We start from the raw sequence: 17531 nt of genomic DNA, 5'->3' as shown, positions 1-17531 counted from the left end.
TAATTCAGCACACATAGAAGTTGCGAAACATCATTTTATTAGTATTGTTTATGTTCAGGAAGTGTCACGTTCCTGCACATAAACAATCAATGGCTATTTGCATTTCAATGTGTGCTGCAAAAGGCAGCATGCATGGAAACAGCAAAAACTAAGACAAATAAAGCGTTTCTCCTCGATTCGCCAGGGTAAGACCAGGTTTTCCCTGGTCTTAGGTTTGGCACTGCCTTCTATTTACCCCACCCTTGTTAATAGGGGGCAGCTTCAAAATCAATGGGTGTTGCGGTGGAACGCCCACCGCAACACCCATTGCGCTCCCCTTTCACTCTAAATACAGCATGAAAGGGGGCCTTTATTTACAAGGCAGCCTTACGCCACATTAAGTGGCTTAACACTGCCTTGTAAATAAGGCAAAGCCCCTATCGCCACCACGTCACTAGAAGTTACGTTGTGGTGGCGATAGGGACTTGTAAATATGCTCCTTCTTCCTTTGCTGCGTGGATCTGTAATAAAAGAACACTCCAAGCTGTCATATGGAAGAGAATGCCTTGCGCCTGAATATGTAACCTATTCAAAACTACAAGCCCACTGCCACTGCTTAGTGACCTATTTGTTTTCCCTAGGTCTGTTATAATATTATATGGTTTGCATCCTCCTGCCAGATGGCAGGGGAATATAAATCATGCGAATAAAAAGCAGTTTCCCAGGTAATGTTACAAGAAAGTAACTTCTTTATCTCTAGTGGATTCATTTGAAAACAAATGTGGAGCAAATTGCAGTTTAATGACAATACTAGCAAGTGGGCCCCTTTTGTAATCCACTCTATGATCTATTAGCAGTAATATAATATCCAACCAATTAATTATAGATATTTACTTACAACTATTTATGATACCAAGGCCTAACTGAGCTTACCTCCCCTCAAATTAGTGAGACCAACCATTCCAGGGACTGAATTGTGTCCCATTCTGACCTCTGTCCATATTTTACCCTTTGCCGACGAGGGCCTTGCTTCTGTACAGGGTGATCCTCTCAGTACTTCATTTGATACTGCCTTTCTTCCTACTAATTGGAGGCAAGCATTGGCAGTTCTTGTGTATGCTCTAGTGTATATCATCAAGGTAAATACATGCAGAGTTAAGAAAATTAAATCTAGATATTCTTACCTACAGAATATTTTGGTAGTTCATATTCTGAGGAAGATCTGTTCATTGCACCGTTTTTTAAATTCCGTATTCTCGTAGAATACCTGAGGAATCTGGTGGGAGGATAAAGGATTATTTACATTTAAAGTGGCATATACACAGATGCAAAAACCAATAAATGCTGTTCGATTGGAAAGTAGGGCATTGTGGAGTAAATCCAGAGTAGCAAAAGTAAAATATTGACAGTGTAAGGGAAATTCGAATCATCCTGGGATACGTTTGAACCTTGTGGATGTGTTGGAAGACAGTAGTAGTAACACAAGAGTGGAGGCAGAGGACACTGCAGAGTGGTAATGATGCCCTGAAGGATTATTCTGAAAGACTATAATTTAAGGAAAAGTACAGGAGTAATCTGTTAACCTGCAAAATATGCAAAAAACACAGTTGATGGACAGAATGTAGAACAATGTCATACATTCACCCCAGTACAAGGATCTGGGCCTAAACATTATATATGGACTTGGCCCTAGCTCTTCTCCATGCAACCAGTATGAATTTAACTACACTTTCTTTTATATAAAGTGTCCTTTCCTGTATTTCTTTTAAATGGAAAAGTGTGTAGTGTTAAGAATTTGTTATAATTTTTAAATCTCTGGTTCGACTGTGTGATCTATGGTATCTATGGGTGGCTGATCCCACAAATTGCCTTTTGTAACATTCTGGGGTTCTCATTTATGAGGTTTTGACGCAGGGCAAAGCCGCAAGGAATCTTGCGGCACTGCCCTGCATCAAAACAGAAGGGCAGGAATGCACCGTATCTATGAGATACGTTGCATTCCTGTTCTTTTCCCCTGCTCTGGCGCACAATGGGCTGCCATGTGCCAACAGAGGAACCCTTGCACTATGGTACAAGGGTGCCTGCGTTGTGGGGTTGATTGATGTTGTGCAGGAAGCGACACCTTCATCCACAAAATCAATCAATACAGGCGATTTCCTCTTTCAGAATGCAGTACACATAGAAAAAGGAAAAATTGAGGAGAAATGTTAACATTGGCGTTAGGTTCTGATGCCTTCTCAGGTTTACGATTTCTTGTAAATCTGGGAATACTACAGAATCATGCAGAAGGCATGGGTGTTGTGTGGGAACACCCAGTGCAAGACCCATGGAATGCCCCTTTCACGCAGTGTTCTGCATGAAAGGGGCACATATTTAAAAGGCAATGAAAAGCAACGTAAAGTGACTTTATGTAGCCTTGTAAATATGCTGGGACACATTACACCACTGGAACGTTTAAAAAATGTGATGTTCCAGCGGCGCAAACATGCTCATAAATGAGGCCCTGGATTTGTATTTTGTACTATCCTGTTGCTCAGTTCTGTTGGTCAATCTGTATTTTCATTGAAGGCAGTGTGACCTTGTTGAGAGGGCTTGCATTGAAGAGTACTTTACTTACCATATAGCTTCTTGTTATTACCACGCTATACCCTACTGACTTCAACTTTATTCTGATCTACAGGAACTGAACAGCTTCTCCAATGTGACCCACTGCAGTGCCGAGTTGCCACACACTGTTATCTACACTTGCACAGCCATCCTGCTGCTCTGCTTATTTGCCACCATAATCTCATATATCGTCAAACACAGGTAAGGTTTTCAGGTGGAAACATCCTTTACAACGGAACCGCTACAACGCAGTACCGTTACGACGCAGTTTTACCAACGAAATTCATTACAATGACTTTCGCTGGAGGGCGCTCTAGGATAGGGGATAGTTTAATTTACTATCCAACACCTTCTCTACTATCCACGGGGACTGGTGTTGGAATAGTAAATTAAACCATTCACTATCAGCGCCCCCTCAACGCAAGTCGTTGTAACGACTTGCGTTGTTAAAACTGCGTCGTAAAGGGACGCGTTGTAACGGTACGCGTTGTACCGTCATACATCTCCCGGTGGCATTCTATTATGAAAGTGCACCCATTAAGGCAGAGTGCAGAGGGAGGGGACTTCACAAGGTTAGTCATGGTGATTTTGAAATTCCAAGTGTTAAAACCTCTGGGATTAGGGGGCCTGGCAAATACATTGCAAGCACCACTCTGCCTTCCCCCTACCACTTCCAAAACAGAACTCCCATCACCACTTCCTTGTGTAAAGGGGGTGTCAACTAGCATTTAGTAGTATCGTAGAAAGCTTACAAATCACCAACCAAAATTAAACAGAGAAAATTAGTCGCTTCACACGTGGAATAGTATTTATAGACACCACTCTCCTTTCAGTGGCTCAAACTAATTAGCGCTCAAAAGATAAACAAAAAAATGCTGGGACACACCAGGCCATGTTCTCTGTATCAATAAGACTAAATGCTCAGCCCTCTCCAGTGACTTTCAAATGTCTCTCTGGCCAATATGAAAACAAAGTGGGGACAATCACAGGCACCAGTGTGTCTAGAGGTCGGTGTTTAATTTTCACAAATAAATAACAGAATAAATAAATAAACAGTAAGTGCAGGGGTCCAAAGTTTCCTTAGGAGCCTACAGTCAGCAATGCCGAATGCTGGGCTTCCAGAACACAACTGTCTGACTAGGCTTGACTCCAGTCCCTGCCTCTCTCATCCACCACCCAGCACACCCTGTCTCTTTGTCCCACTCTTGCAGATTCTTTCACATCCCTTCTTTGTCTTGATATCGCTGTTTTCATATGTTTCTCCTCCCTCTTATTTTCTATCTTTTCTACATGTTCTCTCTTTTGCTCTGGCTTAAAGTCGGATGATGAAAATCCAGCTCTAATCCCCACAATGATACCGGTGTCCACCCCCTGCAACCACTGGTACATATCAGTTACTGCTGGAAATCGTTTGGTTTAATTGCTCATAGGCAAGACTGTCCCTCAGTTATTGTGTTTCTTCATGCAGTTAAATGGATACCCCAGAAAGGTGCTACTAATAACCCTTTCATCCAATCACATAGAAATCTGGATGTCCCATTCACCCTCTCCTCATGGTCATTCACAACCCATTAGAAGCTTACCTTTGAGATTCACACAGTGTGTTCAGACCACAGCTTTGTGTCTGCTCCTAATGGAAACTGTGGATTGCTGCTACATTCCTTTAGGAACATCCTGCAGTGCCAGCATTGGAAACATCAGGGGCAATTCCACCATTTGGAACCATTCAATTTCCGCACTACAGTACTTCCGGGAACATCGGCTGCTCCCTTCACCTCAAGCCGGTTTCAATTTATCCAAATACATTTTCTTCCCTTTCTCATTACTCTTCCAGTCTCTTCACCTCTGTTGTTGTGCAATTTCCAGTCATTATATCTTCTTTTCATTAGTGTGAGCGGGGAACATCCTTTACAACGCAACTTTTACCACGCATGTCATTACAACGCATTGCGCTGGGGGGCGCTCTAGGATAGGGAATAGATTTAATTTACTATCCAACACCTTCACTACTATCCACGGGGACTGGAGTTGGAATAGTAAATTAAACTATTCACTATCCAGCACCCCTTAGCGCTATGTGTCTGTTGTTTTGTATCTATTCAAGGGCCCTTGGTTGTCTCCCTTTAGTGTATTAGCATACAGGGAAAAATTAGATATTTTCTGGCAGGGTCATGTATCTAAAATGCCACTATGTCTCAGATGGAACCAGCCTCCCATGCACAAACCCTGACTTGTGACTGGCTGCGACTCTTGCCCACCAGTGGAGGCCATTCCGCTTCATGTCGAGCCATCCAGCACTCTGAATGGGACCTCTACCTCTGGTTTCACCTCTTATGGTGTGTGCACAGGAGCACCTCAATTGGGTATAACTCACTCTATTCTTATTCTGCCCAAGATTCCTCCTAAGTAATAGATCCCCACACAGTACTGGCATCCTCCTGACAGCACAAATTCGTCCTCATGATATGCTAAACATCTTTTTCTCTTTCTAGCACCATCCACATTTCGCGGAAAGGCTGGCACATGGTCCTCAACCTCTGCTTCCACATCGCCATGACGTCTGCAGTGTTCGCTGGGGGAATTACTCTCACCAACTACCTAGCTGTCTGCCAAGCAGTAAGTACCGACCGTAGCTGCGATTGCCCAGCCTCAAGCATTTTCACCCCATCACTTTAGCCTCGGTGCCTACTCTAACCAGGGATCACACTCGGCAACTCTGGGCATTAGCTTGCCTCATCTCTACAACGGCCCCCCACATTCGCAGGTGATGCCTGGTTTCACCTTGGAGATACCTAGTAGGGACCATCTCACAGGGATAGCCAGGACGGGTTCCCCAGCGGTCTACAGCGCCACAACGCCTCAGGGCAGCAGTGCGCTTTACAAGACACATACATTTACTTTGGTGCCTCAGAGACATCAGCCCTAGCTGGACAGCACGACATTCTAAACACCTCATTAAGTGACAGCAAGAGTGTTTATATGTGGTGGTCTTGAGACTGACTAGCCTATGAGGAACAACTTCGCTTTTCATAGAGGCCTTTGCCTTTGAATGGGCAGGCGCAGAGGCAGTCGATATGTGGTCACAGGTTGTGTATGTATCACAATCTCCAGGCCATTCAGGGACATCTTGGAAAATCCTAAATGTACTCTTTCAGTCTGTATTTTCTTGAAAACAATAATCGATACTGATACCTTTCAAGATGCATCTGAGACTTCAGTGTGATGACTTGGTGTCATGTGACCGAATGGCATGCCCCATGTTGGCATTCGCATCAATAATGAATATGCTACTTACCAGTATGCATCTGTTCTTGGCATGTAGGGCTGCTAACATTCATATCTTAGCATTAGATCGCCGCCTAGTGTTGGGTCCGGATGATCGCACATTGTTGTCCTGGAAGAGTCTTCGAAGTATCCTGAGATAGGTGGCTCCTCCCCTGGACTACAGTGCGCATGGGCATCGGCTCCATCCCCAGATTGTTTTTCGCCATTGTGGCAGAAGATGGAGTGAAAAGTGTAAAGGATGTCCATGCTAATGACTGAATACAATAGTATATCTGCAGCTGCGACAGGCACCGGGGAGGAGGGTGGGCGATATGAATGTTAGCAGCCCTACATGCCAAGAACAGATGCATACTGGTAAGTAGCATATTCAGTTCGAGGCATGTGGGCTGCTAAATTCATATCTTAGCATAGAATACATAGCAGTCCCTCCATCAACGGCGGTTGCCCGTGCCAGCTGCAGAAACCTGAAAGAGTGTCTTGAGAACAGCCTGTCCTACAGCAGCTTGCTGCTTGGAATGTACATCAACACAGTAGTGTTTGGTAAAGGTATGTGGTGTAGCCCACGTGGCTGCTCTGCAAATGTCCTCTAAAGGAATGTTCCCTAGGAAAGCCATGGATGCCCCCAATTTGCGTGTGGAGTGCGCCCTTGGGGGTATGGTTAGAGTGCGCTTGGCCTTTTGATAACATATTTGGATGCACTTAACAATCCACCTGGCTATTCCTGCTTTTGAAATGGGGTTGCCTTTGTGTTGTGGTGCGAAGGCAACAAAAAGTTGTTTTGTCTTTCTAAAGGGTTGTGTCCTGTCTATGTAGTACATCAACGCCCTACGTACATCTAATGTATGGAGCATTCTTTCCGCTACCGTTTGTGGGTTTTGGAAGAATGCCGGCAAGTCAATAGTTTGGTTGAGATGAAACTGTGACACCACCTTCGGAAGGAATTTAGGGTTAGTGCGTAGCACTACCCTATTTGGATGAATCTGAATGAAAGGCTCTTGGATTGTGAGCGCTTGTAGCTCACTAACACGCCACAGTGACGTAATAGCTATTAGGAAAGCTACTTTCCACGTTAGGAACTGGAGTTCACACGAGTGCAGTGGCTCAAAAGGTGGTCCCATCAGTCTGGTGAGGACCACATTGAGGTTCCACACCGGAGCTGGTGGTGTTCTTGGGGGAATGACTCGTTTCAGACCTTCAAGGAAAGCTTTAATGGCAGGCACTCTGAAGACAGAGAGATGCTGCCTGTTTTGAAGATAAGCCGCTATGGCGGATAGATGTATCCGAATGGAAGTGTACGCTAGATTGCACTTGTAAAGATGCAACAGATAACAAATGATGTTAGGGATAGATGCGTCTAGCGGGTTGATGTCATCCTTATATACCATTATTGATCACAGTCTAGGTTTACGTGCTCTGGACCACTTTCTCAGTCAAAGACCAGTAGAAATGTTTGATCATACCCAGATGCTATTACGTATGACCAATCTTGTCTTAGAAAATAACGTGTTTTTATTTGACGGGAAGTGGTTTAGACAGCGTCTTGGAACCGCGATGGGCTCACGATTTGCTCCGTCTTTCGCCAACCTATTCATGGGTTGGTTCGAGGCGGAGCGGATCTGGGGCCCGGCGGGAAGTGAGTGGACCCAATATATACATTATTGGGGACGCTTCATCGACGATTGCCTGTTGATATGGACAGGCTCAGTTGACTCATTGAAGGGTTTTTTTGAATACCTTAATGACAATGCATACAATTTGAAATTTACAACGTCCTATGACAAACAGAGTATCACTTTTTTGGATGTTGAGCTGTTCATTGAGGGTGACAGAATCAAGAGTAGGATGTTTAGGAAACCAACCAGCTGTAATGCAATTCTTCATGCAGAAAGCAGTCATCCCAGCTGTCAGAAAAGAGCCATACCTTATGGCGAATTTACTAGAGCTCGTCGTAACTGTGTGAATGATTTAGACTTTGAGAGTAATTTGATTGACATGTCCAATAGATTTCGTAACCGAGGTTATAAGGAGGAGACAATCAAGGTAGCTGTATCTAGAGTGAAGAAATTGAAAAGGGATTCCACCCTGAAGAGACAAAAGAAGGATAGCAGAATTAGCGATCACAAAGTTAGACTAATTACTAACTATGGTGTTGACAGTTCTAAACTATTTACAATTTTGAACAAGCACTGGCACCTTCTAGTGATGGACAATGATTTAAAACCACACCTATATGATAGACCTAGTCTAACCTTCAGGAGAGGGACTACATTGAGGAATCTATTAAGTCCGAGTTACCCAAGTAGAATGAACAAAACTGATTGGCTCAATAGTTTTAAGGGCTTTTACAAATGTGGTAGATGTGTGTCTTGTAGATGGGCCAAAAAGAAGGTACTAACTTTTGAATATAATAATTCTGGAATGTATACAATTGGAATGTTTATAAACTGCGACACCACTTTTGTGGTTTATGTGATATCATGCTCCTGTGGAAAGATTTATGTGGGGAGCACCATCAGGAGACTTAGGGACAGAATTGCGGAACATTTTAGGGCATTGAAAAATGGTGATACACGCTATCCGATTGCATCCCATCTAATACAAAATTCAGACAACAGAGATCAGCATTGTTTCACGTATCATGGGATCGACCATATTAGAGCTGACCCACGTGGGGGGAATAGACTTTTGATGTTGAGGAGACGTGAAGTTCAATGGTTGATCAAATTGAAGGCCGTGGAATGCGGTCTCAATGTGGATCATGAATACGAATTCTATTTGGGCAATTGAAGCTGGAAAATTTTGTACATTGAAATTATGATTGAAGAACTTGAGCATGTCAGATTGACATGTCTAGATATTGTTTTGTCGCCCCGAGGACATACACAATATTCAATGTATACAATGTATTATGGAGAAATGTTGAGACTGTGTGATTTCACGATAATTTTTAAATGTTACTATGCCTGTGCAGTATTTAAACTACTGTAATTGCGTGTAGGATACTTGCCTTTCTGCTGCCTCAGACTTGTATATTTGTGTATTCTGAAGTTGAATTGATATAGAATGGTTTTGCAACCCATATGTAGCATGGGATTCTTTGTTAACGCATTGCATCATGGATATGTTATATATTACTTTAATTAGATAGATGTCAATTTGACTATTTAATACAATTTGCATTTGGTTCAAAATACTTCACCTACAGTTGGCATTTGGGCGTATTTCCTTTAATGACTTTGGTTGATACAGCGAGTGAATTTAACCTTTATATGTAGGTATATGATCAAGGATTTGCCATAGTACCTAGTGTATCAATCTTCAGATTTATTATTACAAGCGGACCGCACCATCACAAGATGGCGCTCGTATTTTTGGCGCATCGACACTTAGAGATCGATCTACATTAAACCATTCCAAAATGTCGCGGTTAGAAAGTCTATCGCTATAGCTTATTTTAGTTACGCAATAGATACAATTCTTAGATATGAAAACGGTGGAGGATATATCTGGAACATCGAATTTGGATCATTATACCCTGATCTGAGGGGATTACGTACCCAAAGATTATGTTATGTCGCTTTACGATTATAAGTATGGCAATTTATACCATTACAAGATGGCGCCCTCTAAACGGTACTTTTGTGTGGTTATCACATCTATATAAAGCCATTACAAGATGGCTCGGACGCGGAACGCCACGGAACACGTTATTTGAGAATACTACTTGGTGAGTGTGGAACTATGCAGTACCTATGCTAGAAATATTATTATACGGACGTATTTACCAATGTATACTTCGTTCACAGATAGGAACTTGCAATAAACAGAGACTTGGATTAGAAAATTATAATACAGTGGAGAGTCTTTTTCGTCTCACACTTTACTCCAGGTGAGACGATTGTATTATCGTTACTGGTATGGGATATAAGGTGCCTTAGTCCACTCGTTATTAAGTCGGTTCTACTGAATTTAGATACACGATGTGTGATTATATTATTGACGGAACACGTCACTTGAGAATATTAATTGGAGATTTTGGAACTATGTATTATCTATGCTAGAAAGTATTATTCGGACCTATTTACTAATGTATACCTCGTTTGTAGATATGAACTCGTAACAAACAGAGACTTGGATTAGGATAATTATAATACAGTGGAGAGTCTTCTCGTCTCACACACTGCATTAGGTGAGATGAATGTATTATTGTTACTGGTATGGGATATAAGGTGCCTCAATCCACTTGATATTAAGCCGGTTTTACTGAATTTAGATACACGAGGTGCGATTATATTACAGACATGGGACGTAAGGTGCTTAATACCAACTTGTTTATCACAGTTGGTTACAACGTAACATAAATATTTTATATATCGATTGAATATATCATTTTAGGTGTGCACATGCTCCACTCTCGCTTAAGGATATGCAATAAGAATTTATTCTGTACCTGGATTCATTGTACGTTACATGATCATGATGTTGGTTTGAATAAGACGATCAAGTATTGATTTGGTAAGTGTGATTACGTCCTAGAGATTGACATATGAGGGACTGTAATTTCTTGTCTGATCTAATTGTGTAGTTACTTTATCTTATTTTACCTGTAGGATTTACTTGTAATCTCTTGGAATAGCTTTGGATTGCTATTGATGCTGATGAATTATTGATTAGCGACAGATTATTGACTATAATATTTGAGAACATACTTATCTATTGGTAAGTTTTTTGCCTTGTACGTCATGCCGTATGCAATGCGAGAGCCAGCTGACCATGTATCATGTGGTGATCATAAACCATTTGGTATGACTTACTCAGTATCAACTGACAATGTTGATTATTTAATGAATACAGAAGCACGAATTTGGCGAATATGTTTCTTCTTTCTCTTTCACTTTGTTTAGCTGTTGATGTGAATTTGGTTTGAGGGTGTATCCCCTTTATGACTCGTATTAAACTGCTTCTTTCTATATGTATGTTGAAGCAGGCGTTGATATATTGATATGTTAGTGCAATTGGAATTGATTATAATTGTTTTGGGTTGCAGCCCTGAAGAAGTCATTGTCTTACTGACTGACGAAACACGTGTTGGCTGCGCTTTTGAATAAATCGATTTCTAAAAGACATTGATCTTGTATTTGGATTGAAGTTTGGATCATTACTGGTGATTGAAGACTACATTGATAAAGAGACTAACTTGGAGAATGGAGATTGTATAAGACTAAAGACATTTATTTACAGAGTGCTCGGAGGATCACCTACATGATGTCATTAGCAGTACAGTAAATGACAAAACGCTTCCATTTTGCAGCATAGCATGCTCTGGTAGTTGGCTTTCTTGCCTCCTTGATGATGTTCATGCATTCTGGAGGCAGGTTAAGGTATCCGAACTCTAGGACTTCAGGAGCCAGATCGCCAGGTTGAGCTGTTGCGGATCTGGATGCTGAATTTCTCCATGGTTCTGCGTCAAAAGTCTGGGCGTGAGGCGCAGTCTTTGATGCGGCACCACTGAGAGTTCGAGGAACGTGGTGTACCATGCTTGGCGCGCCCACGTTGGAGCAACCAGGATGAGAGTCATCGCGTGCTGCCTTAGCTTTCTTGCCACCAGCGGTATCAGAGGGGCTGGCGGAAAAGCGTACGCAAATTTGCCTGACCAGTTCATCCATATCGCATTCCCCTGCGACTGTGGGTGAGGGAACCTGGCGGCAAAGTATTGGCATTTTGCGTTTTCTTTTGTTGCAAACAGGTCTATCTCCGGATGACCCCACTGCTGGAAGTACGGGTGGAGTACAGATGGGTGTAACTCCCACTCGTGCATTTGATGGCTGTATCTGCTGAGCAGATCCGCCATCTGATTGTCCTTGCCCGGGAGGTGTTCTGCCATGAGGAAAATGTTCCTTTGAATGGCCCACTTCCACATGCTCTGAGCCAGATGAGACAGCTGTGGCGAGTGGGTGCCTCCCTGCTTTTGAATGTAGTACATCGCGGTCATGTTGTCCGTCCGGACTAACACTACCTTGTTGCACAGATGTACAATGAAGGACTTGATCGCCATGAAGATTGCCATCAGTTCCAGATAGTTGATGTGCATCTTCTGTTGCTGCGTCGTCCATAGTCCCTGCACTGTGTAAGTGAGCAGATGAGCTCCCCAACCCTGGAGAGATGCGTCCGTCGTCAGGATAATCTGTGGCACTGGCTCCTGGAACAGTCGGCCCTTGCAAAGGTTGTGTGGAGTCCACCAATGCAGAGAGTCGTATGCCCGACTGGTAACCAACACTAGGTCTGTTAAATTTCCCTGAGCCTGTGTCCACTGATTTGCTAAGCACTCCTGGAGCGGGCGCATATGTAACCGTGCGTGAGGGACTATGAAGATGCAGGAGGCCATCATGCCTATCAACTGCATGAACACTCTCGCTGGAAGCGAGTGTTGTGGTCTGAACTTCTGGATTAGAGACTGCATGCTGTCTATCCTGACTTGGTTTGGTTGTGCCATGGCCGTCAGGGTGTTGATCGTCGCACCTAGAAACTGCCGGACATGTGCCGGCTGAAGATGCGACTTTGGGTAGTTCAACGAGAAACCTAGATTGTGAAGGAGGTGAATGGTAGTCGACATATCCGCGGCGCACTGTAGTTCCGACTTGGCTTGAACGAGCCAGTCGTCCAGGTAGGGGTAGACATGGATGTTCTGCCTCCTGAGGTGCGCTGCTACTGTCGCCAGACACTTGGTAAACACCCTCGGGGCTGTGGTGACTCCGAAGGGTAGGACCTTGAACTGGTAATGCTTGCCTTGGATAGTGAACCTGAGGTATTTCCTGTGGGACGGGTGTAGTGGAATGTGGAAATAAGCATCCTTGAGATCTAAGGTTGCTAAGAAGTCCCCTTGGTTTAACAAGGGAAGAATCTGTTGCAGTGTAAGCATATGGAAATGTTCCGACAGTATGTACAGGTTGAGGGGACGTAGATCTAGAATGGGCCTGAGAGATCCGTCCTTCTTTGGAATAAGGAAGTACAGGGAATATACCCCTGTTCCTTCCTCTCCCACTGGCACGAGCTCGATTGCGCCTTTTTGCAGCATCGCCACTACTTCCTGCTGCAATAAGTGCAAATGCTCTGCGGACATAGGCCGTTGCCTTGGTGGAATGTTGGGTGGAGTGGACTTTAACTCTAGACAATAACCGTACTGGACAAGTTGTAGCACCCACCTGTCTGTGGTGATGTTTCTCCAGACGGGCAGGAACTGCTGCAGTCTCCCCCCGACAGGTGTTAAGTGGTCGGGGGGCAGTGACAGAGAGTCACTGTTTGCTTGGGGTAGAGGAGCGGGAGTTGTTGTTTGCTCTGCCGCGACCTCTGTTGCTGTTATTTCTGTAACCTCCCTTGTTCTGTTTTGTGAACGAGGATTGTGCCCCACCTATTGAAAATTGCGATTGCTGACCCATTTGTCCTCTGGTGACTCCACGTGCACCTGAGCGACGAAAATTATTGCCACGAAACTGTTGTGATTGTAGGGCCCCCATAGATTTAGCAGTTTCCGTGTCCTTCTTTATCTTTTCGAGGGTGGTGTCAACGTCTGGACCAAACAGTCTATCAGGATTGACTGGCTGATTAAGTATGGTTGTCTGAATATCAGGTTTAAACCCTGATATGCGGAGCCAAGCTTGTCGTCTCAGCATGACGCTAGTGTTGATCGCCCTAGCTGCTGTGTCTGCGGCGTCAAGTGCACACTTGATGGCTGCGTTGGAGATCAGTTTCCCTTCCTCAATAAGCAGTTTGGTGCCTTCTTGAAACTGTGGAGGCAGGTGTTGTACAATCTGCTCTAGGGTGTCGTAATGCGCCCTATCGTAACGTGCTAAGAGTGCTTGTGTATTTGCAATACGCCAAAAGTTGGCAGCTTGTGCCGCCACTCTTTTGCCCCCTGCCTCTAGCACTTTGGACTCCTTGTCTGGGGGAGGAGCTTCGCCCGTTGTCTGGGAGTTGGCCCGTTTCCTGGCATTTGCGACCACAAGAGAGTCTAGTGGCAACTGTCCCCGAATGTATGCAGGGTCTGCAGGTGCTGGTCTGTACTTTTTCTCGATACGTGGATTGACCACTCTCGCTCTGGTAGGTTCTTTAAAGATGTCAGCTGCATGCTTGAGGACTCCCTTGAGCATAGGCAGCGTTTTCACAGTTCTTTCAGAGACTGAAAAAGTGTCAAAAAGAAAGTCCTCTTCTACTGGGTCAGCATGCATGTCCACATCATGATTAGCAGCTGCCCTCTCAATGAGTGCATGAAAACCTGCAGAATCCTCTGTTGGGGATGCACGTGCACTGAAAGGCTGTGGGTCTTGCCCCACACTTTGGGTGCCTTGGTCACCAATGTCATCATATGCATCTGGATGTGCATCTGGTTCATTGATGGGGAAGGTGTATTGGTCCTCCTCAAGATATCCCTCACCCTCAGAGTGTTCTGGTGAGGGAGTAGGGCTTCTTCTTGGAGGAGGCTGGATAGGTTCTATGAGGCCAGAAGCGTCCAGAGGAACCCTTTTTTTCTTTAGTGGGATGACATATGAGTCCAGAGGCTCAGAAGTAATCCTCCTTTTGTATAGGGTTAATTTGCCAGTGTTGGCGTCGATGAAATGCTCAGAATCGTCCTCTGATTCGGGTTCTCGACCTGAAGGTACCCCCGCCGTAGAAGAATCCGACTTCTTTGGCGTCGATTTCGTCGAAAAGGCCTTCGGAGCCTCTTTCGGCGGCAGAAGGAAGAGAAGCTTACTCTTAGGCTTTGCCGGCGTGTCCTTTGGCGTTTGAAGCGACGGTAACGGAGCCGACGTAGCAGCGGCCTTGTCCCTGATTCTCTGCAGCGAAGCGGCAATGGGGGACACTTCACTCACAGTGGCTTTTGGCGCCGACGAGGATGTCTTGACCTTCCCCTCGGATCCGACGTCATGGTGGCCTTTCGGAGTCTTGGACGCCGATGCAGTTGCCGTTGACCCAGAGTCTTTGGATCGATGCGCAGATGTGCCAACCTCCGACTCCACTACGCGTCCGACGGACGGAGTCCCAGTCGGAACCGGAGCCGTGCCGCTGGCCTTGGCGTGCTTAGACGGTGTCGCAGCGGTTGATCCGTGCCGACCACCCTTCTTAGAGGATCCCTCCTCTGGCGCCGATTTTGACCCTGTGGAATCGACCGACTTCTTCGACTTCTGCGGGCCGGAGGTCGACGGAGCCGATGCGGCGGCGGGTGCAGTAGCTTTCTGTTGGCCGGCCGCCATTTTAGGGACGCTCGAGTCCTTAAGTTTCAGTTTCGTTTTCGGGTCGGCCATTTTAGGCGTAGTCGATACCGTCGGTTTCGGTTTCGGTTTCGATCCGGCCTGCCCAGCAAGTATGTCTGTGGCCGGGCCTGAAGGCGGGGCCGTGGCTTGCGGTACGGGGTCTTGGGTAAGGCCAACTGGCGATCCTGTGACCCGATCGTGATCTTCGAAACCTTCGGGGCATAGCTCGTCCCCTGAGCTATCTGCCGCGGCCCCATAAATCTCTTCGACGTCCCCTACCTCGTCGACGTATTCAAGGCCTTGATCCACGACTCCGTCGTCGTCTTCCGGATCCGCCTCGACCTCCGTTTCGGGTGGGGATATTTGGAGATGATGACCCTGTTCATCTTCTTCTTGGTCGCCGAAGATGTTTTCTGGATCCGGGGCCGCTTGTCTGGCCTCCAGGCGCACCGCGCGCCGAAGCTTGAGAGTCTTTTTCGACCTGAATTGAGCGCAAGCCTTACACTTGCCGTCGTCATGGTCCGGTGAAAGGCATTTGTTACAGACCGGGTGCAGGTCTATATGTGGGTACTTGGACCCACAGAGCGGACAGTACTTAAACGGACTCCGCTCCATGCTGGAAATTCGTGGTCGTGTCGCGATGAGAAGGCCTCGATGTCCGAAGAGTGAAAAAACTCCGCTGAATCCGACTTCAAGAGTTGGAAGAACTCGAGACCGTGCGCAAACAATACCGACGCTATAAATCCAAGGCCTTTTGGCCTTAAAAAGTTAGTTTTACTCGGTTCCGACAGAGAGAAGTCGAGACCGCATCCGAACCCAATGGCGGAAAAAAACAATCTGGGGATGGAGCCGATGCCCATGCGCACTGTAGTCCAGGGGAGGAGCCACCTATCTCAGGATACTTCGAAGACTCTTCCAGGACAACAATGTGCGATCATCCGGACCCAACACTAGGCGGCGATCTAATGCTAAGATATGAATTTAGCAGCCCACATGCCTCGAACATGTACTTTCCGGTGCATGGTGGCTCCCAGACACAGTGCACAACATTGGAGAAGACAGTGCTGAAACACCCTGTGGCTCCTCGGCTGTAAGAACATATCAGCCCATGAGGGTCTCTGTGGTTGTCCCCTCACCCCAGAATGACATGAAGGCAGCCACAAAGGCGGTTATGTCCAGTACTACACATATCCTTGTGGGGTGCTAAGACCCTGCCCCAGACATTCAAGGGACGAGTTACAGGTTGTGCTAATGGTCCAGCCACATTCCCAGTGACCCAACTAATGAACATCTGTTCTCATTTCGGAAGGGGGCAGGGACACCGCCATGCTGAGAGGCAGGACAAGGGACATTTGATGTCTCCACCAACGTGGCCCATGTGGAGTGTTCTTCATGTGCCTCATCTTCCAGGCGGCACAGTGCATCTCAAAGAGCTCTTTGGGGAATATTTACAATAAACTGACGGAGTGCAGTGTTACTCCAAAATTGGTTACGCCGCTCTCTGACAGTTTTAAAATGCAGGGATGCACCATATTCACAAAAATATGGCGCACCCTCTGCATTTCCCCTAGCGATGGCGCTAAAAAGCTGCCTAGCTCCAGCGCAGAATCCCTACTGGCATTTTGCTAGGGTGCCTGTGCTGCAGGGGTGCTTATTTATGTGCCGGAAGGGACACTTTCCCGTACATAAACAATCTGTAAAGGCGATTTGCTCTATTCATGCGTGCTGCATTCTGAAGCACACGTGGAAAGTGCAATATACGAGGAGAAATAAAAATGTATCCTCGTAATCGCCTGTTTAAGACCAAGTATTTCCTGATCTTATTTTAGGCACTGCCCCATACCTTGCAGCGTCAAAAAGCAACAGGTGTTGCGGAGGAATGTCCACTGCAACACCCATTGCCCGCCCGATTCACGCTAAGTGCAGCAAGAATAGGAGCATTATTTACAAGGCGGCGTTAAGTCACTTTTTGCGGCTTAACACTGCCTTGTAAATAAGGCAAAAGAGTTAGCGCCACTAGAACGTCAAAATAAGTGATGTTCTGGTGGCGTTAACTCCTTGTACATATGCCCCTTGGTTTCTTTAACCCCTTCAGCGCTCATGACGAGTTCAGCTCGTCATGAGCTACGGCGCTCCGTGGAACGCTCGCATGCTGGGCTGATTCCCCTGCAGTGCTGAGCGTTCCATTGGAACGGGTGTGGCCATGACGAGCTCAGCTCGTCATGAGCACCGGAGCGCCGTAGCTCATGACGAGCTGACCTCGTCATGAGCATGGGGGCGCTGTGCGCGCCCCCCAGCACAGCGGGGGAAACAGCCCCGCATGGAAGGGGTTAATGTGAGAATCTACACTAGCAGCCCCTTACTTCTTTAGGCCCATGCCTCTATGTAAATCATCAAACACTTACATTTCAA

The 17531-nt window shown here is 45.8% G+C and overlaps 1 protein-coding gene across 1 annotated transcript in view; it reads left to right on the top strand.

Annotated features, from left to right (window-relative positions):
- The window catches only part of ADGRA2 (adhesion G protein-coupled receptor A2), a 503592-nt gene that overhangs the window by 468234 nt on the left and 17827 nt on the right, over window positions 1-17531 (top strand). Inside the window, exons 15-16 of the mRNA XM_078665416.1 lie at window positions 2660-2787; window positions 5079-5202. Of these exons, the coding sequence (XP_078521542.1) occupies window positions 2660-2787; window positions 5079-5202 (252 nt within the window). The remainder of the gene's footprint in view (window positions 1-2659; window positions 2788-5078; window positions 5203-17531) is intronic.

The sequence above is a fragment of the Lissotriton helveticus genome, chromosome 11, assembly GCF_964261635.1.
Source record: "Lissotriton helveticus chromosome 11, aLisHel1.1, whole genome shotgun sequence".
NCBI classification, from domain to species: Eukaryota; Metazoa; Chordata; class Amphibia; order Caudata; family Salamandridae; genus Lissotriton; species Lissotriton helveticus.
The sequence above is the reverse complement of the archived record's forward strand: the minus strand, read 5'-3'. Positions and strand labels throughout refer to the sequence as shown.